Raw genomic sequence first — 23,138 nt, 5'->3', positions numbered from 1 at the left:
CTCACCTGGTGTGGGAGTAGACCTCCACCCTGTCCCCTCACCTGGTGTTGGAGTAGACCTCCACCCCTGTCCCCTCACCTGGTGTGGGAGTAGACCTCCACCCCTGTCCCCTCACCTGGTGTGGGAGTAGACCTCCACCCTGCCCCCTCACCTGGTGTGGGAGTAGACCTCCACCCCTGTCCCCTCACCTGGTGTGGGAGTAGACCTCCACCCTGCCCCCTCACCTGGTGTGGGAGTAGACCTCCACCCCTGTCCCCTCACCTGGTGTGGGAGTAGACCTCCACCCTGTCCTGGTGGATCTTCACAATGAGCCAGAAGTCGGGCATGAGAGGACTCAGGGAGTCCTGCTCGTCCGGGGTGGGGCTCTCGCACTCCGAGTCGCTGCTGCCGCCGTCGTAGCCTGGACGCACGCACACACACACACGCACACGGGGAGGTGAGACTGCCAGGTCAGCAGATTGATGACATGGTCGGTGTTGACATTGCGGTCGGTATCGACGCCGCGGTCGTGATTGATGCCTGCAGCCACGGTCACTGTTACCATCATCATCATCATCATCATCATATCCGTTACCTAGCATGTCGGAGTCCATGCTGCCCTGACTGGAGACCACACTCTGGTGTCGACTGGGCCGCAGCCTCCCGCTGCCTAGGGGAGAAAGCTTGTGTTTACACGCCACCGAGACCAGTCCACATCCATCAAAACCCAGAGGGAACGACAAGCTTCACACCAGCCGGCCTGTCAAGCAACCAAACAGACCCCCCCCCTCCTCCCTGCCTCCCTGCCCCCCCCCCCCCCCCCCCCCCGGGGGGCTGGTGGCCAGGGTTCTGTTGAGGCTTGGGGGGCGTGTGGGGCAGTGATGGAGTGGTCTGGGCGGCAGAGAGGTGGAGGGGGGGCGTCATGTTGTATCCTGTCAGCAGCGGGAGCCGGGGCCTGTTGGTTCTTGGAGAGGAGGAGGAGGAGGAGGGGGGAGAGAGAGAGAGAGAGGGGAGAGAGAGAGAGAGAAACAGCCTGGGGGTGGAACATGCGGTAAAGTTGCAACCTCAGTCGGGGGAGGGGAGGGGCGGGGCGGGGGGGGGGAGTGAGTGGATGACTCACACCCTCCTCACCGACGCCCGGCGGCGACGCGGTCGCTCGGGTTCAAACGCGCACACGCACACACACACGCTCCAGGCGGCACGCCGTCGAGGAGCCGATGATGCCTGAAATCCTATCCCTCCAGTCGCGGGAGAACACGCTAGGTCGCAGCGGGCCACACACGTCGTTGCGAGCCCACGCGCACACTCAGCCCGGCTCAACAAATCAGTGCGCGCACACACAACCAGTAATGAGCGGTTATTAGCGTAACTAGCTGCAAAAAAAATCAATATAAAAGATACTGGCGTGTGAGCATATTAATGGTTGAATTCCTCCGCTCCGAGAATTAAGCGTAATTATAGAAATACCATCCTCGTGAGTAAGTGTGCCCAGTCTCCCTTTGAGTCCCCTAATGGCGATGGCGTGCGTAAGCGCCGACTCACTGTGTGTGGTGGACTGCAGCGACTCGGCCAGGCTGACGGCGGACGGGGTCTTGGGGGGCGAGGTGTGCTCGGGCGGGGGCCTCTCCGTGCTGCCGCCGGGCTGGAGGTGGGGGGCGGCGCCGGCCTGGGGGGGTCGGCCGTCCTCCTGGTCGGCCCTGGTCGGGTCCCCGGGCTCCGGGTCGGCGCCGGTGTCTCCGGAGGCGGGTCCAGCCTGCTGCTTGTCCTCTCCCTGCACCTGGAGGAGAGGGGGGCGGGGTCGTACAGGGGTAGCAGGGCCACACGAAGCTTTACATTTCCCCCTGGCAAAGGGTTTAATTGTCTGAAATATGAATCTATCAAGTCTGCCGAACACAGTTTCATTCTTATACAGGATAAAAGGTTCCATCTTCAACTTTTTCTGACGGTAATACTAAAGAAAATACATCTGTTTACTTTAAAATACATTGTTTGTTTCTTGATGACATCCTTGTCGTGTGACGAACCTCACTGTCGGTCTCCGTCTTCTCCACATCCGCCTCCCCTTCCGGCCCTTTCCCGGTCGCGACCTGATTGGCCGGAGCCCTGGCGCCGCCGTCCTCCCCGCCGGGGCAGGGATTGGCGGGCGGCGGCAGGGAGGCCCCGCCCCCGGGCTGCCTCTCGGAGAGGCGCCGGGCGGCCTGGATCCGGCGGGGGTGCAGCCGGCTGAGGGACACGTAGTGGAAGTTGTCCTGCTCGCCGTTGATCAGGTAGCCCGGGAAGGACATCCTGCGGAACTCCTAGCAGACGACGGGGGGGGAGAGTGGTGTTGCGAGCTCTGACTCAGAATGCACCCCCGCCCCAAAATGCACCCCCACCTCCACCTCCCCCCCCCGGTTACCTCTTTGAACTTCTCCAGGGACTGCTCGGGCCCGAAGACGAACTGCAGGGGCACGACCTCGCAGTGGCAGCGCGGCCGGCCGCCCGAGCGGAACACGTGGTTCGCCACCTTCTGCAGCGTGGCGGCGCCGATGAGCCGCGAGTGGCGCAGCGCCGACACAATCTCGTCCTCCAGCAGCCAGCGGATCTGACCCCGGGGGGGGGGGGGAACAGGGGGTGGGTGGGGGAGAAACAGGGGGGGACAGAAGTTGGATAAGGAAGCACCTCCTAGGCTGAAACGGGTCCCTGTGGTATCGTTAAGGAAGAGGAAGGGGGGTGGGTGGGGTCTAGGGTGTATTTGGAGGCGTGGCCTCACCTCATCCATGGTGGCCAGCACGGCTAGTTTGTGGGGGACAGGCAGCTTGGCCAGGGGACCCCCAGAGACCCTGTGAAAGAAAAACCCACGGCAGCCGAGTGAGGACAGACGCAGGGAGCATCACCACCACCACGCCCCCCACCCTTCCCCTCTCCCCCCACACTCACCCGTCCACGCCGACCCCCCTCAGGCCGTCCAGGGTCCCCATCAGCTCCTCGTCGGAGCGGTAGGACGAGGGCTGTCCCGGCGAGCGGTTGAGCGACACGCTGCTCTCCGACGTGTACCTAAAGAGACACAGCGGGGCGCGTCCCCCCCCCCCCGTTAAGCGCTGTCGCCGGGGGAAACGGGCCCCGCGAACACGCTCGCGGCTGCGCTCCGCAGCTTTCCACCCCTCTCCGCTCTCACCTGTTGTGGTGGAAGTCCGAGGCCATGCCCTCGATCTCCAGCGGCAGGGTCAGGACGAAGATGTCCAGGGTGACGGAGAGCTCGTTCAGGTCCACCGTCTGGAGCGACTCGGCGTTCTCCAGACAGGCGATGACCTCGCCTGCGGGGGGGGGGGGGGGGGGGGGGAGCGTCGGGGACGACGCACGTCGTACCGGGTCACGTGCGGTTCGTGCTCACGCTCGTGCACTCACAATACAACCTTCCAGCGCTGTGAGGGTGGTCCGGTGTGTGTGCTAGGGGGGGGTACTTGTGTGTGTGTGTGTGTGACTGGGGTAGTGGTGAGGGTATGCTGTTATTGAAGTGTGTGTGAGTGTGTCTGCGTGCCTAAGTATGTAGGTACAGTATCCATGTATGTACGTATGTGTGTGTGTGTGTGTGTATATGTGTGTGTGTGTGTATGTGTGTGTGTGTACACCTACCCAGGCAGGTGGGCAGGGTCTGCATGGGCCTGGAGCCGTGGCAGCTCTTCATGTTGACGGAGCAGGTGAGGTGGACGAACAGGGGGGGCATCTCCGGCTGGGGCCCCCCGCCCTCGGCCTCCAGCAGGGAGTCGCCGTCCAGGACGCTGAAGGAGTCCTCGTCCTGGTTCACCGTGTCCGAGTCGGAGGCGGACTCCTCGTCGTACCGCCCCGCCTGCGAGCGCCCGCCGCCCGCCCGCTCCTCGTACTCCACCTCCAGGTCGGTGTCGCTCTCCGTCACGATGCAGCAGCCCGACACGTTCTCTGTGGGCAAGGAGCACCCAGAGCGTGAACTCGGGGCGCGGCGGCGGCGGCGGCTGGCGCTACGCTGGCTGGTTTCGCTCGACGGTTGGCGATAAACTAGTTAAACTCGCCCGTTCAGGTTAGCCGCTCGAGGTAGATAACTATTGAATGGGGCAGCTGACGCTAAACCTCCCCCTCCTCCTACTTTCGGAGGCGTTTACGAGCGGTTAGGTACGTGAAGGCGTGTGGTTGTGGGTTCAAGGGGTTCTCTCACCGTCCTCAGTGGCGGGCTCTGCCTCCGACACCACCTCCTCACTGGGTCTCCTCTCCTCCTCTCCATCTGAATCCTCCTGACACAGAAAGACAGAGAGAGACACAGAGACAGAGAGAGACAGAGACAGAGAGAGACAGAGAGAGAGACAGAGACAGAAAGACACAGAGACAGAGAGAGAGAGAGACAGACAGAGTGGGGAAGAATGAGAGTGAGGGAGAGAGTGTGAGAGAAATAGAGTTAGACAAAGAAAGAGAGAGAAAGAAAGAGAAAGCGAGAGTGGGAACCGCAGAGGAGAAACAGAAATGTTCCACCCACCTCTTTTTTCAACGACGGCGGGCAGTAGTAGAAGTAGTGTGGGTTGGAAGGCACCGTCTTGAAAAACTGAGCTCCGATCTCCATGAATTTGTCCTGTCGAAACCACGCAACGAATGAGAACTAATTCACGGATGCACGTGATGAAACAAGCGAGTGTGTGGCACGAGAATTGTCACCGACTAGCATCGTTTATGTCGTGGGGTTTGGTGGTGGATTCTGGTTGTGGATCGATCGGCAGACTGATCTAATCATCTGCGATTCCGTTCTTTAAGACTCTTGTCGTTTTCACTGACAGACAAAAAATCCAAACCGAACCAACCCAAGCGTGACAAGGAACAGTTAGCGTGGTCGCGGTGTCCAGGCTTGTTACCTGGATGATTTTGTGCAGGTCCGGGTACACCTCACACTTCTCCTGCGCTTGCAGGAGAGACAGAGGGAACTCTGGGATGCGGGGGGTCCAGGGCTGGTCCCGGGCCAGAGGGGAGGCCGGGGCGGAGGCCCTGCCCCTGGACTCAGCCTCGCTGACGTCCTCCATCTCAATACTGGCAGCAGAGGGGACGGGAGGGGGGGTTAACACGGGTTTGTAAGATGAGAACGTTTTAGTCATTTAGCAGACGCTTTTATCCAAAGCGACGTGAAAATAGTTTGCTTTTTGAAAGTGCAGCAGGGAGCAAGGATCAGAAGTGCCTGGTTCGACAGCCTGACACTACCCACATTTTGGAAAGTAACCACATCTCAGCTAGCAGAGAAGCAATCCAAAGAGGGATTACTGCCGCGCAACTATAACAACTCAATTGCTCAAGTAGTGCATATAGCAAGAATAACATGTTGATTACAGTAGCTAGCGGATGAATGTGGCCCACACGACGTTGCTTTGGATACAAGCAACTTCAGAATGAATACAATTTAAACGTAACAAGACATACTCGTGCAAGGCTCTGCAGCAGTACCACATAACAGAACGACTCAAATGTACCTGAGTATCAGTACAGCATGGGTTCAGATCCCAACTGGGTTCCTCTACAGTATATCTCTGTGTGTTCCTGTAGTATGACTGGGGTTCAAATCCCAGTTTGATTCCTCTACAGTACATCCCTGTGTATTCCTGTAGCATAATCGGGGTTCAAATCCCAGTTTGATTCCTCTACAGTACATCCCTGTGTATTCCTGTAGCATAATCGGGGTTCAAATCCCAGTTTGATTCCCCAGCGGTATGAGTCCGTGTGTCCGTATGGCCTTGTGTTCGAGTCCCACCCCCCCGTGTTCCTCGACAGGTGCGGGCGTTCAGGCCGTACCTGGACGAGGAGGCGAGGGCGGCGCTGTCGTTCCCCTCCTCCTCGGCCTCCCCGAGGACGAAGGTGGCGGGGCTGCTGGCGTGCCTCGGGGAGCCGCCACACGCTCCCAGGGGTTGGTGGCGCTCCCGGAACACCCGGACGTGACCGCACAGGGTCTGCAGGAAGGCCGTGATGTCGATCTCCTGGAGGGACTCCTCGCAGTAGTCCATGGCGGTGAGGACGTCCTGGGAGCTGATGCCGTAGGACTGCTGCAGGCTGCGGTACACACCTGCCGCCACACACGCACACACACACACACATACATACACGGTACGTCAACTTTGTCTACATCCAATTACCGAAGCTGTAAACTGTGCTTCTTTTCGAAGTCATTACATACGCAGGCTCACAGATCCAGAGAGCGCAAAGTTCAAGAATATTAGTCAAAACGTATCATAAAAACACATTTAAATAAAACGTATCACTTGGAGGGAGGGGGGGGGGGTGGGGGGGCTAGGTGGTAAAAATACATTTCTATTCATCAAGTGCCAAACGACTGTTTGAGTGATGCTTTCAGCGCGCACGCATTGGGGGGAAACGGCTGTATGTGCATGACAGCACCTGAGCCGCGCGCGAATGTAAAAGCCATCAGCTTGTCAGGGGGGGAGGCGGAACCGCACGCCGAAGCCGTGCGGTTCGCCTCCTAACTGACATTTACAGATGCCGCCCGACGCGGAGCAGAAAGGAGCGATCGGGGGGGGGGGGGTGACAGCTTAAAAAGACGGCTTTAATTGATTCGCAGGGCCGGGTGCTGGATGGCGCAGGTGAGACGGGGCTGTCGGGCGGAGAGGCGGAGAGCGGTCGAGCGACGCTATCTTGACGCCTGGTACCCCGGGAGGGGGCGGCGAGAACTCATTACTCCGCCCGGCGACGGGGGGCTGAGGGGAAACCAGCTGTTCGGGCTACGGTCAATAACAGGTCCCTCGTCCACATGCTCCCATCTTGAAACTCACCATCTCTCCCCCCTCCCCGCCCTCCTCCCCACCCACCTCTGCTGCCGTAAAAACAGCGAGAATTGTAATTGAGCCCTCCCCTGCGTCATTTATGACTGAGCTGGCGCGTTTCCGGGGGAGTTTATTGAAAGGGGGTTGTTAGGAGCGGAGCGGAGGCGGCCGACAGATGCAGGGGCGGGGGGGAGGGGGGGGGGTGGTCACCTCTGACGTAGTTCTGGTGGTAGTGCTCCTGGAGCAGGCTGCAGTAGCTGGCCAGCTCCTTGTGCTTGTGGGCCTGGGAGGTCACGTCTGTCCAGGAGGAGGTGCTGTTGCGCTCCTGGGAGAGAGGCCTACGGGAGGAGGGGGGGAGAGAACACACACACACACCACACACCGTTAAGAGAGAGAGAGAGAGAGGCAGGCCCAAGCCAGGACACCACTGGAGCAGATCTGTCAGTAAGTGTGCGAGCCACGAGGAGGAGAGCCGATTCGTCGGAGCCAAAACCACCAAAGGGGGACAGGACCCGGCCCTGTTTTGACCCTCGACTCCCTCATGCACGCGTCTCCTCCACAAAACGCATCGCTTCAGCCCAGAGTCGCGTTCCCCCAGCTTTGTTAATAAACAAACACACTGTCCCCAATCCGTGTGATGCGGTGGAATGCCTTCAGGGGGGGACTGCAAGGACAGCACACAAACCAAGCTTGTGGTGAAAAGCATGCGTTTCAAGCTGGGATATCGGGCTAGCACTTGAAGCAAACAATCATCCGACATGTCGAAAGCCCAATATTATTTATTGCTGGGAGTCGTTTCTCACATCAAGCCTTGAGGTCCTTGCGCACCGAGGCCTGCCTTTGCTTATCCATAAAACAACGCTATTTGAAACTTTCATTTGTCTGTCAGCAGGGGTATATCAAGCCCCACTATAAAACGATCTTGGCTGCAAAGCATCGACGTGTGTCACAGCGTACAAAACCAGGACCATCGAGGAATCAGTTTGACCAGGACATGCAATCATCTTTAGTAGAGTTTTGATTTTAGTTTCAATCCCACAACACAAAGTCGGTGAATGTTGTCACACCCGTCTGTATCTGCCAGCAGACTAACAGTGTCGGGGGGGGCGGGGGGGGGGGGGGTCTCCACAAAAGATTTAAAATAAAATGTGAAAAAAAGATTTGACCATATCAATATTTCGATTTCGACTTTCCCAGGTTCAGTTCCCGCAGTATGAGTGTGTTTCTCAAGCGAAACACGTGGAGCTCTGAGGTAACCTTTTCTCCCCCAAACCCCCGATGGAGACAGCTGTCCGTTCTGGAGGCAGATACATCGTTCCTATGGCAACACAAACCCCGGAGGAGAGGGGGGGGGAGGTTAAAGACAACGAAAGAAGCCGGCCCAAACCTCCACCCAGGTCAGACACCACTCACTCAGTCATTCCCGGTGTGCAGCAGAGCAGAGTCTTTTCTGAGTTCTATGCTCCTTTCACCCCCACCAACCCCAACCACCCACCCCGCCCAGGCCCCCACAGCTCCAGCCCAGGGGGGGGGGGGGGGGGGAGGAGAAGAGCTGAGAGGCAGGAAGCAGCGGGCAATGCTACCTGAACTTCATCTGCTGATACATCGCCCAGGAGTCAGCATCTTGAGGTCTATTCCCACCCAAGGAAGACAACCAGAGATGCACACGTTAGCAAGGGGGGTGGGGGGTGGGGGGGGGGGGTCTTTACACAACCACAGCATGCCTGGCAGGCCCACTGCCAGAAAGCTTCCGGCACATTCCGAATCCGAATGACGGACGTTTTCGCATACTTGTGGGAAAACGTTTGGACCTGCTGTGGGCCCTCCCCCGCCACTAGGGGGCAGTGTTGGGTACCTGAAGAAGATGTCTCGGGGCTGGCGGTTGGAGAGGGGGTGCACGAGCTGCTCCTTCAGGGAGTCCAGGGAGCAGTTGTACACGTAGACGGGGCAGCGCGGCCGGGCGGGGTCACCCGAGCTCTGCCTGCCGAAGGTGATGTGGAAGTCCCTCTTGTGGGGCTCAAAGAACTGCACCCCATCCCTCTCCTCCAACACTAGGGAGAGAGAGAAAGAGTGTGTGTGGGGGTGGGTGGGTGGTTGGGGGGGATGAGCGAGCGAGCAATGAGAGTTCAAAGTGTATACAGTGTGTGTGCATGTAGACCCTCCAGGAGGCCTCGTCCCCCAACCTGTACCCGCAGACCCGTTCTCGATCTCCGGGTCCCCGGTCTCCCAGCTGCCCTGCTCCTCCCTGGAGCTCTCGCCGGGGCTCCTCGCCGGGCCGTCCGACCCGGGGGAGAGCGGGGGCGACGCGGCCCCGCCGCCGGAGCCCCTCCCGGGCCCGTCTTCGCCCCTCTCCAGCCCGTCGGTGGAGCCCGGGAGACCGTCGGCCTGCGGCTTGTGGCTGGGCGTGATGGCGTCGTCCTCTGGCACGGCGCCACCCTGAAGCTCCGAGTCCAGGCCAGAGGTTATCAACATCAGCACGTCTTGGAGAAGGAGAAAACAAACCTTTGGTACTAGCTGGGGAAATACCCACCCCCCCCACACACACACACACAGAGGCATTTAGAGCCTCGTCGATTATATCCACCGAGGAATTCCAAACCGGAGGGAGGGGGATGGGGGGGGGGGGGTTTAATTATTTTGGAGGCAGCGTACCGGTGAAGGTGGCGGGGAGGAAGGTGAGGAGGATCTGCTGGGAGCTGATGTACTTGGCGTAGCATTTCCACTGAGGCGTGGAGTAGTCTCTGCGGCCTGGGTCTGGCTCCTCGTCCACCAGGTCAGCGTTACTGAAGCTCTGGCACAGCAGGCAAGACACCCGCACACACACGCACAGCAGGCAAGACACCCGCACACACACGCACAGCAGGCAAGACACCCGCACACACACGCACAGCAGGCAAGACACCCGCACACACACGCACAGCAGGCAAGACACCCGCACACACACGCACAGCAGGCAAGACACCCGCACACACACGCACAGCAGGCAAGACACCCGCACACACACGCACAGCAGGCAAGACACCCGCACACACACGCACAGCAGGCAAGACACCCGCACACACACGCACAGCAGGCAAGACACCCGCACACACACGCACAGCAGGCAAGACACCCGCACACACACGCACAGCAGGCAAGACACCCGCACACACACGCACAGCAGGCAAGACACCCGCACACACACGCACAGCAGGCAAGACACCCGCACACACACGCACAGCAGGCAAGACACCCGCACACACACGCACAGCAGGCAAGACACCCGCACACACACGCACAGCAGGCAAGACACCCGCACACACACGCACAGCAGGCAAGACACCCGCACACACACGCACAGCAGGCAAGACACCCGCACACACACGCACAGCAGGCAAGACACCCGCACACACACGCACAGCAGGCAAGACACCCGCACACACACGCACAGCAGGCAAGACATCATAAACATGGTATTTTGCCTGTTAAGGCCTTCAACGAAGTTAAGAAAATGATATGGCAACAATAATGTGAATGTATCTGTCCCCTCTGACAATACAACTTCCCCCCAACTTGACACCTCCCCCCCTCAGGGTCTAGAACCTTCCCTGGCTGTGCCTGGTAGGGAGCTGTACCTGTAAGGTGCTAGTGGAGCCCGTGACCTCCTTGCTGCTACCCACAGTGTGGAGAGACGTCCCCAGATCCTGCCTGTCCGGAGGCCTCAGCCACTCCTCTGTGGGGACAACACAACAGGTCAGTCTGGAGTTAGCTAGAGAGTTAGCTGGAGTTAGGCAGAGAGTTAGCTGGAGTTAGGCAGAGAGTTAGCTGGAGTTAGGCAGAGAGTTAGCTGGAGTTAGGCAGAGAGTTAGCTGGAGTTAGGCAGAGAGTTAGCTGGAGTTAGCTAGAGAGTTAGCTGGAGTTAGCTAGAGAGTTAGCTGGAGTTAGCTAGAGAGTTAGCTGGAGTTAGCTAGAGAGTTAGCTGGAGTTAGGCAGAGAGTTAGCTGGAGTTAGCTAGAGAGTTAGCTGGAGTTAGCTAGAGAGTTAGCTGGAGTTAGCTAGAGAGTTAGCTGGAGTTAGGCAGAGTTAGCTGGAGTTAGCTAGAGAGTTTGCTGGAGTTAACTAGAGAGTTAGCTGGAGTTAGCTAGAGAGTTAGCTGGAGTTAGCTGGAGTTAGCTAGAGAGTTAGCTGGAGTTAGCTAGTCAGCTAACCCTGTTACACGAGCAGGGAAGTCCGAGCGACCCACCCTTGAGGACGGGGAGAGAGAAAGGGGCGACGTGGCCTTCCCGCTCCCGCCGGAGGATGTGGTGCATGAAGGCGGCGTGGTCGCCGTCAGCCAGGGGGATCTCCCTGTCGCTCAGCTCCTGTTGCAGGCTGCCGTGGAACAGGCCCAGCAGCAGCTCGTTGGGCAGGCAGGGGGCGTCCTGGTGCTCCTCTACCCCCTCCACTGCAACGGTAAACGGGGGAGAAAGGTTGTCAATCCACCGGAATCCATTCCCCCTAATCAAGCGAGTCACCCAGGCCTGGATGATGTTATTTTAAGGGTCAAAAGGTCACCTTTGCCGAGGGTGAGGAAGAAGATTTCGATCTGCTGGCACTTTGGAAGCAGCTGGATGAGGTCGAACTGAAAGGGCACCGTGTGGATGCAGTCCTCCAGGGCGGGGCTTTCTCCTGCGGCACAACCAGTTAAGAGCATCGGTCTGACTCACAGACCCACGTCACCAAACAAAACATATCTATCCTGTGCCTTTAAGCAACCAACCGGAAGAGTTGGAGGTTTCTAAACGGTCCATGTGGCGGGGGGTAGAGTAGCAGGGCAAAAGGGTGGTGTGGATGTTACGGGTTGGTGTGTTGGCGATGAGGGGCTAGTGTAGGGGGTGTGTTGAACCCACCTCCCAGGTCTTTGGCCACGGGGCTGGGGTAAACCTGCTCCTTGTTCTGGCAGAGCTGACTGAGGTACTCAAAGGTCAGCATGGTGGACATGCAGGTCAAGTCCCGGGGAAAGATCTGTCGACAAAGCAGTCCCGCTAATATCTATCAACGCAGAGATACGTACTGCACTGACCTCCGTCAGTGTTTTATGTACATTTGAATTATTATTATTCTGTATTATTAAACTTTTTAATTACATTTGTATTATTATTATTATATATATATATCTATCTCCATCTATATATATCTATGTATATACAGTACCAGTCAAAAGTTTGGACACATTTTCCTTGAAGATGTGTCCAAACTTTAGACTCGCACCAAAAGTTTGGACACATTTTCCCAACTTTTGACTGGTACTGTATATATATAGATATTTTATTGAGTACAGTGGGTCTTACTGACCGCTTGAGGGATCTCCTGGAAGGCCAGGCCCTTGAAGTGCCTGTGTTGGTCCAGGCCGCTCATCACCGTGCCGCTCTGAGGCTCCACCCAGCACTCCGTCACCAGGTTGAGCTCCGTGTCGGCGTCGATGGCCTCCACCTCCGTGTCGTTGTCGTCGTCGGTGGAGAAGCTAGAGTCGCGCGGGGAACAGCGGGTGAGAAGGACTGAGGAGACGGACTGAGGAGACGGACTGAGGAGACGGACTGAGGAGACGGCCTGAGGAGACGGACTGAGGAGACGGACTGAGGAGACGGACTGAGGAGACGGACTGAGGAGACGGACTGAGGAGACGGACTGAGGAGACGGCCTGAGGAGACGGACTGAGGAGACGGACTGAGGAGAAGGACTGAGGAGACGGACTGAGGAAACGGACTGAGGAGACGGACTGAGGAGACGGACTGAGGAAACGGACTGAGGAGACGGACTGAGGAGACGGACTGAGGAGACGGCCTGAGGAGGTTGAGGAGACAGCGTAGGGGGACTCGCCGCGGATGTCGTCGTTTCACTGTTTTGTGTGGGATCTTGTGTGTTTTTTTTTTTTTTATGTTTTTAAAATACCGTCGACTTGCTAGGGGCTGGACATGAAAGGTTAGCCTGTGTGGCTACATCGGGCACATTTACATGATGGACCCAAGGTGTTGTGTGAATGTTTAATGTCCATTCTTCAATAAAACAGACATTTAGAAGTGTAAAGTATTTCCTGGTTTTGCAACCTTACCTGTCTTTGGTCGAGGTAGAGTGAGGGGGGAAGAGTATGTACTGTACAATACAGGTGGGACTGGCTCTTTCCTCGGCTAAGGGCACGTCCTGGAGTAACATGGATAATAATTGAATTCAGGAGAGAAAAAAAAGAAAAAAAAGGTTTAGCCACAAATGATGTACTGTGTCACGGTGATAAAACACTATGGTTAACGGTCAGTCAGAAAGGTCCAAAACAGTCCAAATTCAACCTCTGTGCTTAATGAGTAGAGTGGCCTAGAGTGCAGTAGTCTGGTAAATATTAGCTGTTCCTTGGCAGCAGCCATGTTGTTTCACCTTCATTGGCAGCTCCATCACCATGTTGACAATGCCCTCCCCGCTGGCAGCGAAGTGAAAGCCCTCCGACAGACGGATCCTGGGCAAACACGTAGACACACTCTCAGGCAACGCTTTCATATGCCGTCAAGCGGCTGTCTCTGTTTATCTACTCAGGAACCCAAGCCAACTCTGTTGCCAATTACTTATTCATGAACACTGCAGCTGGTTGTGGGGGGGGGGGGGGGGGACACACACACACACACACACACGCTAATTATTTAAGCACTAACGGCGTAACATTGAATAATGAGGAACCGAATTCCTAATCAAAACTTGCTATATCGTTTTTGCTTAACCCTCGTTTTAATGGCGGTTCAATAAAGAAATCCTCAGTGGAGTGATCAGGGCCGCGACACTCATAACAGATGTTTGGCCGCCCGTTAACGCTGCGGGAACGGCGGGCAAGTGCGCGGGGGCCGCTTTGGCGGCGGCGAGGAACTCACTCGGAAAGCATGGACAGGATGTGGGCCACGGCCTGCTGGGGGACGGCCGTCCCCGGGGCGTTCTGGACCGTCCACACCCAGCGGCGGTGCAGGAAGTAGCGGGAGAGCGAGGCCAGGGTGGACGAGGCGGTGCGGTTGGCCGCCACGCTGAGGGGGGCCGACATGCTGGCGGGCTGGGTGAAGTTCTCCATGTTGAGGATGAAGGGGGTGCGGAAATCGGAGGGGAGCTTCTCGTACCTGAAGGGGGGGAGGGAGGGGGGAAAAACGTCAGCGAAAAACGTCTCATCGGAGGAATTCTTTTGGTCGAAAAACAAACAATGCCCTCGCGCGTGTTTGCCGTGCGCGGACCGAATGAGCAGCTTCTCCAGGGGCTTGTTGAGGACCACCACGCACGGCCGGTCGGACAGGGCGGGCTTGGGGGCGGGGGCGGGGAGAGGAGGCGACTTGGAGGGCGAAGGGTGGCCCAGGATCTTCCTCTTGGTCCTGGGCGTGGCCTCCTTGCTCTGGACGCGGTGGGGGAAGCGCAGCTTCAGGATCTGCTCCCGGAGATCGTCCACGATCTGTGGGAAGACGAAGGGCGCCGACCGAATGGGTTGCATCACAGAGAAAATATACAATAAACAAATCATTCATTGGGAGCTGATAGGCTAGTCAGGCTGGTGGGTTGTTGGGTCGATTCCCCCCGTACCTTGTTCCTGGTGTGGGCCAGCGTGCCGATGGGGAACCCCAGACGCAGCACCATGCAGGGGGCTTTGGATATGAGACGCACCAGGTAGAAGGAGTTGGGCGGTTGCTCGGAGCCACTGCGGAACGACAACGGCGCGTTAGCGCCTCGTAACCAACCCCCCCCCCCCCCCCCCCCCCCGGACTACACTTCCCAAGATTCCCGGCTTCCCCACCTGTATATGAGCTTGACGTAGGAGTAGCCCTCGACCAACACAAAGCTGCTCCAGTCTCTCAGCAGGGAGGTCAGGGCGGAGTGGGAGATGCGGCACTGGATGGTGCTGAAGCGCCCGTTACTCCCAGCTGTGTGGAGGTGCTTGGGTACAGGCCTGTGGAGATGACGACATAATGACAACGACTCGGGGAGAAACCAAACTGGTTCACTGAAGTGGCCATTTTATTGGGCCACTTTTGTTTTGGTTTTCCACCACATTCAAATGTTCTGACGCTGTGGCGTAGAAGGCCTCACATGTCATGCTCCAGGATGATGGCGATGCGGTGCATGTGCAGCCATCTCTGCCAGAAGTTGGCGTCCATGGAGAGGATGGGCTTCCAGTAGGAGGCGAACTGGGACTGGGAGGAGTCCTTGGAGCCACCGTGCTGCAGAGAGAGCACCTGGGGGGGGGGGGGGCACAGTGAGACCAGGCGACAAGTGCTGGCGGGCAGGTGGAAAGGCGGTTAGCGGGGTTAGGGTTGGATGCAGGGTCAGGCCGACGGTACGTACGGGGGTGGTGGACCCGGGGGGGATGTAGAAGAGGGGGACCCCGTTCTTGGTGCTCTCGGGGATGGTGTAGTTCTCGGGGAGGGTGTTGAATGACTGCAGGTGGACCAGCATTTGGTCGGTCTGGTTGATGCTGTGGTGCGGGCGCGGAGAGGGGGGACAAATGCAGGAGAGGATTGATCAGATGAGGAAAGCGCAGTGTTCAAACTGTGTGAGGGCCTGGGGGGCTGCCCAAGGTGTGTGTGTGTGTGTGTGTGGGGGGGTCATGCATAAGACACCTTTTAAAATCAAACTCTATAAACACAAGGACATGAACAGTGTCCTGGCTCATGTCTGTTGGCTAATAGTCCCTAACAAAGAACCAGGCAGACCTCTGCAGAGTGTTCCAGAAGCGCCGGATGACGGCGGTGCGGTACGGGCTGGTGATGGGCTTCCTCTGGGTGCAGCTGATGTCGTGCAGGATGTCGTAGCTGCCCTCCATGGTCACCTCCACCCGGGTGGTGCGCTTGGCCGGGTCCAGGGGCCAGGAGGCGACGGCCAGGTACTCGATGCGCATGTTGTGCTTCCACAGGAGAACCAGCTTCACCTCCAGCTGAGCGCCACCTGTGGTGAAGACCCGACCCGAAAAAAGGTCGCACGAAACGGGAGATGGGATCGTGTGTCTTGCGGGGGGAAGACAGGGTTGGGGCATTTGGTGGGACCGTACCTTTGGTGAGGTTGATTTCTCGGATGGTGTAGCCCTCTCGGAGCCGGACGGACACCACGCTGACCAGGTGGGCGTGCACTTCCTTCTCCGTGTGCTTCTTCCTGCGCATCACCAGCGCCGGGTTTCCATTGGCTGACACCAGGTGCTCGTTAAAGAGCTTGTGGTCGGACACTGGAACACAGCGCGTACGCCCTGGTGAATACTCGGGCATCGGTTCCCTTTGAAAAGGGAGTCAGGTGGCTGAGCGGTGAGGGAATCAGGCTAGTAATCCGAAGGTTGCCAGTTCGATTCCCGGTCATGCATACTGACGTTGTGTCCTTGGGCAAGGCACTTCACCCTGCTTGCCTCGGGGGAATGTCCCTGTACTTACTGTAAGTCGCTCTGGATAAGAGCGTCTGCTAAATGACTAAATGTAAATGTAAATGTGAAAAGCTGGCATGGCTGTTCCCAAAAACCTTTCCCCTCGAACCAAAATAGTACTCTCACATCACATTTGCTGGGAAATGTGCTCCCACCTGTCATGGGTCTGAACATCAATCATTTTCATTTTGTGCTAAACTACGTTCATTACAAAAATACATAAAGGAAAGGAGCTATGTCACTCAAACCAGTACCATTATATGGGCTGTACACATCTAAAGGCAAAGAAGACTAAATTAAACAAAAATACTTTGCAGTCTGAAGACCTGTCCAACCAGCTATTACGTCTGGCACTTACGACATAACATGTAATCAACCTTGTCAAAAAGAAACCACTGACTGACTAGGCAAGGCAAGGCTCAAACAAGATTTGAAGATAATGAAAGCTTATTGGACGATGGGAGAGGGCTTCTTTGTGAAGCTACTTTTTGTCTGAGCATTTGTTCAGCTAAAAAGCCCAGGTAATTGGCCTGTCCTTAAGCAACCCTCCTTCTGTTTGTGAGAATGACGCACATGCAGCTCAAACAGCTTTGCACTCATAAAGCAAAAAGAGCAATGCAATTTGTGGTTGTAGGACATTCAAAAAACGTCCAATAATAATAATACCCAGCAATCACGCCAAACATGTTTTCTGCAACGCCGAAATGGCTCTTACTGCTGTAGTACTCTGGGTTCATGGACTCGTTGGTTTTCAGGAAGGAGTAGGTGAGGAAGGCCTTGTGGTAGGTGTTCATGTCCTGGCTGGCCGGGTCTGGCTCGAGACAACTGGACATGTAGGAGCCAAACGTGGCCAGCGACATGAACTTCATCAGCTCCACGTTGGGGATGTACCCGAAGCTGCAGTCGTAGGAGTAGGCCCCGCCCACCTGAGGGGGGAGGCACGGGGGAAAATGGCAGCGGATCAAACGACGGATTGATGGCCGAACTTTGACGGCGAGACGGTCCACTCATGCCTGTGCTTGCTGACTGGAGATTGACAGCCACATGTAAGCCTGAGAGTACGGCCCTGCTATCTCTGTACCTGAACAAAGGAGCAGGAGATGGTTCCACTCTTCAGCTGGTTGAGGAGGGTCTCGCACACGGCTACGTCAGGCACACTGGTCACTCCGTCCGTGATTATGATTATACCTGCCCGAAAAGGTGACGGAAAAAGCGATTAAGCCCCCCCCAACACTTCCGAATAGCGAGCGGGCGCCACAGTTATCGTACAGTTCACCGATTGACCCCATCTCGATTGGGACGGTGAAGATATACAGTACTGCGGAAGAAGAAGAAAAAGTACGACGACAAATTGAAGAGATCGAGCGAGCCCACCTGCGCTGGAGTTGGGCGGAAGCAGCTGGAGGGCCAGGATGCCCTGACGCACCATGCTGACCAGCCCTACGTCGGCCGTCACCATGGAGACCCCCTGCTTCTTCTGCGGCTGCTCCTCGACGACGACCTCGCCCACGAGGCCCGGGCTGGGTACAGAAGACTGGAGGGAGGAAGGAGCACCGTGACTGACACGTCAGAACCCAGGAGAGGGTGACGAGGGTGCAGGAGAGGGGGGGGGGGGGGGGGGGGACGTCTCGTCGGAGGGACGAGCGGGGGGGGCAGGTGAACGCGCGGGGGGCAGGTGAAACGTGCGTGGGTCTTGCCTGGCCGTGTTGCAGTTGGAGGACCTCGGCTATGTTGTTCTCCACCGCCCGGAGCTGTTGATAGATCTGCTGCAGGAACTGGTCCAAGTCGGTCCGGTCCAGCTGACAACCCTGTACCAGCACCTACACAACAAAATAAAGATATAAGCCCGTACACTCCACACTTCAGTGTGGTTTCTTTTCCCGTTTCGGACTCTTAACACGGGTACGGGCACTTGTCTCCAGGAGAAAATGGTTCAAGCTTATCTTACTGTGCAATGTAAGTACATTGGTATACAGGACAGTAGCACGAATGCTGTACGCACCTGGTGTGAACTGAGCCCGATGATGGAGGAATACGCGAGGATGGTGATGAAGATCTCCGGCTGGAAAACGAGATCTGTACCGGGAACGTGAAAGGGTCGGACGAGGCCGGCTAAGCACCGTGACAGGGCGTGGAAGACCTCATCGAAGATCATCTCCCCTGTGCTGTCGTCCTGCGAACCAAAAGACAAGACGGCGTATGTTATGCATCTTCCTGCCACAGTTATTTCCTTGTCTGAGGGAGTCAGGGAGTCAGATGGCTGAGCGGTTAGGGAATCGGGCTATTAATCAGAAGGTTGCCGGTTCGAGCCGTATAAAGTGACGTTGTGTCCTTGGGCAAGGCACTTCACCCTACTTGCCTCGGGGAAACGTCCCTGTACTTACTGTAAGTCGCTCTGGATAAGAGCGTCTGCTGAATGACTAAATGTAAATGTAATGTTGTTTGTGTCAACTTACATTGCGAATAAAACCCATTCTGATTCTGATTACAGGTGTAGAAACGGCCATGCAAGCATCATTTAAAGGATGAGCACATGACTACATCTTGGCAGTCAACCAAAATAGCCATCCCATTCGGGGGTGATATTTGTCACAGGACTGTGAAAAAGGGATCGTGGTCATTCACCAAGGTATACCCTTCGCAGTCCACACAATGAAAACGTTAAAATACCACTTGAAAAACATCCCTAGACTGGAACTTTGTTAAAGAAGTATCCAATCTTACCACGATGCGAGTGGAGGGGCTGAGGTCCAGTTCGATGATGAAGCGGTACCTCCGGGCCAGGAAGGAGACCCGGGTGGAGGGCACCAGCAGGTAAGGGAGGGCGGAGGGGGCAGAATCTGCCAGCCATCCCTTGGGCAAGATGCTGAGCACGTCCAGCTCATTCTCCGAGTTTAACTACATATGATCAAAGAACGTATCGGTGAATTTTACAAAAAAAAACACCAATCTGTTTAAATAACATGGCTTGAATCATATATCACAGACTTACCAGTTCAGACTTTGATGCCGGCCAGATGACTTGATTGAGTTTGCAGAGGAACCAGGCTAGACGCACATTTCTGGAGATGCGGTACTCTTCCTTCATCAGCAGGTAAACTTGGCCTGCCTCCTCCACCTCATAGAAAGTCAAGAGTCAAAATCATCTCAGTCATACGGTATCGTATTGAAGAATACCTACGAGGTAACTCCACAGGGTTTACATACACTGCACATGGTGAGATAGGAGCATTTGCCTTCAATGTCTGTCTTTGGGACCTGCCTGCACTTTACCTCTAAGGCCAGATTAAATCTGATCAAACTAATATACTGTTGATGTTTCTCTTTCAACAGGGGAAGTATCATGCTCAAAAGTCTAGTTCATGCTAGACAGTTACTTTCATGTTTATACTGAAAAGCACTTTTCCAATCTACTGTATATCCATAATTCCGTAATGAGCACAGCATATATTTAAGGGTAGTACGAAAGCTATGACATCTACAACCCCGAGAAACCAAAACCAACTCACTGCATAAGCCATGTGACGCAACCTGACACTGCACAATCCTTTTCCTGGCTTGAGCTACGACCACAGACCAAAATAAACATAGCCTGTTATTCTGTGCGAATCCCTCATAAAGCATGTCACAAGCGCATGTTATCGTTGAACTGCTGTCTGTAGAGCTAACTAGCTAACCAGCTCACGAAACTGCCGTTGCATCGGCAGGAAGCATTGACAGGTCAACTAGCTAGTCAATAGGCAAAACTCGTGCACATTCAACTATGTGATTTGCTGCTAACCTCATTGTCCTGTCTCTCTGCCATGCCTTGTATGGCATAACTTGCACTTTCGATCCAGGCTCCGAGTGTATCTGCAGTATTTGGTTATGAAATACGCCACGTTAATTCGGTTTTCATTAGGGATGTGTGGTTCGGCGCTTCGTTGTTGCTGTATTTTGTTTACTATTTCTTGAGACCCGGATGCGTCTTCGTGTTGCGTCTTCGTTTCTCAGCCGGTTGAACACTAGCTCGGTTTGCGTCCCACGATACTGGCACTGAGTGTTGTGTATCAACGGACCAGTCTATTAATACTTATTTGCATGCTTTTGTGTCCATTAAATGAACACGTAATAGCTACGTATTAATTACAAATTACATTAAACCTAAAATCGTTTTCTTATGGATACGTCGAAGTATGTGGAACAAAAATTGCTATTCCCTTTGCTCAGACGAGCGACTACTGTAAGCCTCGTTTGGTTTACTTCCGTGATCATCATTTAGCTAGCTAGCTAGTTGCTGGCTAACAATATCTGTTGGTTTACGTTGGTTTACTCATAGAGAAAAGTGGATAATAATAATAATGCAGGTGAGTGCCACTCGATTATCTAGGCTATACCTAGCTAACCTTTTATATACATATGTATATTGTCATAATAACGTTACTGAGTCATTTTAGTTCTGCTTTACGGTGCATGCAGCTAGATTAGCAACTGTATGGTAGGCTTGCTGTCAACTAATATTCTTGATAGCCAGAAAGCTACTGTACGTATGTGATCTTTATTTGATTACTTTTATTCTTTTCCGTCAAGCAACGGGAAGAAAAGCAGCTGGAAGCATCGGTGGAGTCACTTATTTCTCGCGTTGCACATCTGAAAAATGCTTTACACAATTTCATTTATAAACTGGAAAATGAGTACGATCGTTTGACATGGTAAGAGTACTTATGTACATATCTGGTACTGACATCCCACTGGTGTCTACTTAACAGAAACATACAATTACAAAAGCTTCAATTATAATGTTTTGTCTATCGTGCAGGCCCTCGGTGTTGGACAACTTTGCCTTGTTGTCCGGCCAATTAAACACCATCAACAAACTGTTGAGGAATGAAAAGACTCCTTCATTCCGCAACCAGGTTATAATACCTCTCCTGCTGTCTCCAGACAGGGACGAGGAACTAGCAGTAAGTATCTATATTGTGGAAGAGGGTGGCCATTTCGTATTTCCATCTCTTGCACCTGTGGTTTTCCACAAGGGCCTTTTAACTCGAGACATTCTCTGCTGCCAATGTACAGAAACTGACAGAGCAACGCGTCCCAGTGTTCAGCCATGAGATAGTGCCGGACCACCTACGGACCAAGCCCGACCCGGAGGTGGAGGAGCAGGAGAAGCAGTTGAGTGCAGAGGCCGCCCGGATCGGCCCCGAACTTGCTCAGGTAACCTTTTCATTGGTGATCGTGGGATTGTCGGGTCAGGAGAGATGTAGCAGACGTTGCTCCTTTTTATTGGGATGAAACGATGTCAGTCTTCTCCTTTGGTCCGAACATAACTCTGTAGAGCCTTACTTTCACCCCTCAATAGAAACAGATCCAGACTTTGAATAAGCTCTGTTCCAATCTGCTGGAGAAGCTGAACAACCCTCGCGACGACAGAGACGCCGAGAGTGCAGGTAAACCGTCGGCGGAAAGGGTTTCTAAGTAGCCCGGTGTAAACACGGGGAACAAACGTTTATGCTCTGTACCTCCTGTGCCCTCCCTTAGCGATACGACAGAACAAACCATCTTTCAACCCCGCTGACACCAACGCCCTGGTGGCCGCTGTGGGCTTTGGGAAGGGCCTGTCGAAGTGCAGGCCCCCGGGACCCGTGGCCCCTGGGCATCCCGGACAAGGGGCCATGATGACAGGTGGCCCCACCTTACAGCAGGTCACTAGTGGGGGTGCTCCAGGGCAGGCTGGTATGGGAGGACCCCCACCCCAGCAACAAGGACAGCCAGGTATGCAGACTCGGTTAGACGTGGCTGTATGAAATGTATTTAAACAACTCTCTAAGGAATGTTTTGTTTGTTTGTTTTTTTCCAAACAGGAAAAATGCCCAGCAGCATCAAGACCAATATCAAGTCAGCCTCGGGTTCAATGCATCCCTATAACCGATAAAATTCTTCACGGTGGACAAGATCATGTTCTGATATAATTTAAACATTGATTAAAAGCCATTCAAGTATTATGTGTCATTTGTCTTTAAAACAAATAAACAATAGCTTATTATGTGATTGTTAATGTTATCTTCACTTAAATTGTTTATATATATTCAGTACTGTGCATAAGTCTTGGGCACCCAAGATTTTTTACACAAATGTCTTATACTGTATTTCTTCTATTAAATGCAACAGCTTTTCTTGAATTACATATTTCAATGAGGGCAGTGTGTACACAAGGGCAGCTTTTATTTTGATTATTTAATGCGTAATTAAGAACACAGGAATTGCGCAAAGCAGTTTATTAATTAGTAGGCGACATCTCTGGTGTCTCGTCAGTGAGGAGGCAGATGAGGATACTAATAGTGATGCAGAAAGTTTTGTACCGTACCTATTTGTAGTTAAAATAAATTAGAATTATAGTAAATCTAAATTTAATGTTGCTCCATTTTTTTGTTTAAGTGTATCAGATTTGAATGCAACGTTTAATCAAAGAAATATATGTAATATAATTTTTTTAAATAATTTTTTTATTTCATAATTTCTTAATGAAATTAAATATATATATATATATATATATATATAATGAGTTGATTTTCAAACACTAGTGCATAGTGCCTGTGATACAATTGATGGCACACACACACAGATTCCTGGTATTATATATAGGGCACAGTGCCCGCGATGATGTCGGACACAGATTTCTGGAATTACAGATAGTGCAGTGCCCCTGATGCAGCTGGTGGTGACATTTCCTCTCAGTGGTATTGGTACCTATATTTCTCAGATCACAATTGACATTTTAGTCATTTAGCAGACGCTCTTATCCAGAGCGACTTACAGTAAGTACGGGGACATTCCTCCGAGGCAAGTAGGGTGAAGTGCCTTGCCCAAGGACACAACGTCATCTCGCCTGGCAGGGAATCGAACTGGCAACCTTCTGATTACTAGCCCAATTCTCTAACCACTCAGCCACCTGACTCCCAATTGACTACAATTGAAATTCTGTCATCTCTGAAGTACTTGTTCAACCTCCACATCTATTCTAGTCAAATTGC

The 23,138-nt window shown here is 54.2% G+C and overlaps 2 protein-coding genes across 2 annotated transcripts in view; one reads left to right on the top strand and one right to left on the bottom strand.

Moving 5' to 3' along the window:
- szt2 (SZT2 subunit of KICSTOR complex) overlaps window positions 1–20,083 on the bottom strand; it is a gene marked incomplete at its 3' end in the record, with an annotated part of 40,701 nt that extends 20,618 nt beyond the window's left edge. Inside the window, 41 exon segments of the mRNA XM_067230303.1 lie at window positions 262–400; window positions 575–649; window positions 1,522–1,756; window positions 2,004–2,276; window positions 2,378–2,563; window positions 2,732–2,801; window positions 2,899–3,015; window positions 3,137–3,275; window positions 3,595–3,897; window positions 4,151–4,226; window positions 4,466–4,558; window positions 4,836–5,007; window positions 5,761–6,028; window positions 6,954–7,081; window positions 8,327–8,374; window positions 8,599–8,794; window positions 8,927–9,223; window positions 9,396–9,534; window positions 10,358–10,455; window positions 10,966–11,166; window positions 11,277–11,390; window positions 11,612–11,726; window positions 12,057–12,225; window positions 12,814–12,902; window positions 13,131–13,209; window positions 13,616–13,852; window positions 13,964–14,175; window positions 14,304–14,418; window positions 14,515–14,667; window positions 14,808–14,953; window positions 15,063–15,192; window positions 15,431–15,662; window positions 15,766–15,936; window positions 16,841–17,051; window positions 17,207–17,313; window positions 17,500–17,659; window positions 17,823–17,945; window positions 18,128–18,298; window positions 18,850–19,023; window positions 19,118–19,243; window positions 19,907–20,083. Of these exon segments, the coding sequence (XP_067086404.1) occupies window positions 262–400; window positions 575–649; window positions 1,522–1,756; window positions 2,004–2,276; window positions 2,378–2,563; window positions 2,732–2,801; window positions 2,899–3,015; window positions 3,137–3,275; window positions 3,595–3,897; window positions 4,151–4,226; window positions 4,466–4,558; window positions 4,836–5,007; window positions 5,761–6,028; window positions 6,954–7,081; window positions 8,327–8,374; window positions 8,599–8,794; window positions 8,927–9,223; window positions 9,396–9,534; window positions 10,358–10,455; window positions 10,966–11,166; window positions 11,277–11,390; window positions 11,612–11,726; window positions 12,057–12,225; window positions 12,814–12,902; window positions 13,131–13,209; window positions 13,616–13,852; window positions 13,964–14,175; window positions 14,304–14,418; window positions 14,515–14,667; window positions 14,808–14,953; window positions 15,063–15,192; window positions 15,431–15,662; window positions 15,766–15,936; window positions 16,841–17,051; window positions 17,207–17,313; window positions 17,500–17,659; window positions 17,823–17,945; window positions 18,128–18,298; window positions 18,850–19,023; window positions 19,118–19,243; window positions 19,907–19,930 (6,311 nt within the window).
- On the top strand, window positions 19,778–22,106 carry med8 (mediator complex subunit 8). The gene is made up of 7 exons (XM_067230302.1): window positions 19,778–20,471; window positions 20,695–20,816; window positions 20,924–21,068; window positions 21,181–21,321; window positions 21,467–21,554; window positions 21,646–21,879; window positions 21,969–22,106. Exons 1-7 carry the CDS (start codon window positions 20,466–20,468, stop codon window positions 22,037–22,039), a joined length of 807 nt encoding a protein of 268 aa, XP_067086403.1. The 5' UTR covers window positions 19,778–20,465; the 3' UTR covers window positions 22,040–22,106.
- The last annotated feature ends 1,032 nt before the right edge of the window (window positions 22,107–23,138 follow it).

The sequence above is a fragment of the Osmerus mordax genome, chromosome 27, assembly GCF_038355195.1.
Source record: "Osmerus mordax isolate fOsmMor3 chromosome 27, fOsmMor3.pri, whole genome shotgun sequence".
NCBI classification, from domain to species: domain Eukaryota; kingdom Metazoa; phylum Chordata; class Actinopteri; order Osmeriformes; family Osmeridae; genus Osmerus; species Osmerus mordax.
The sequence above is the reverse complement of the archived record's forward strand: the minus strand, read 5'-3'. Positions and strand labels throughout refer to the sequence as shown.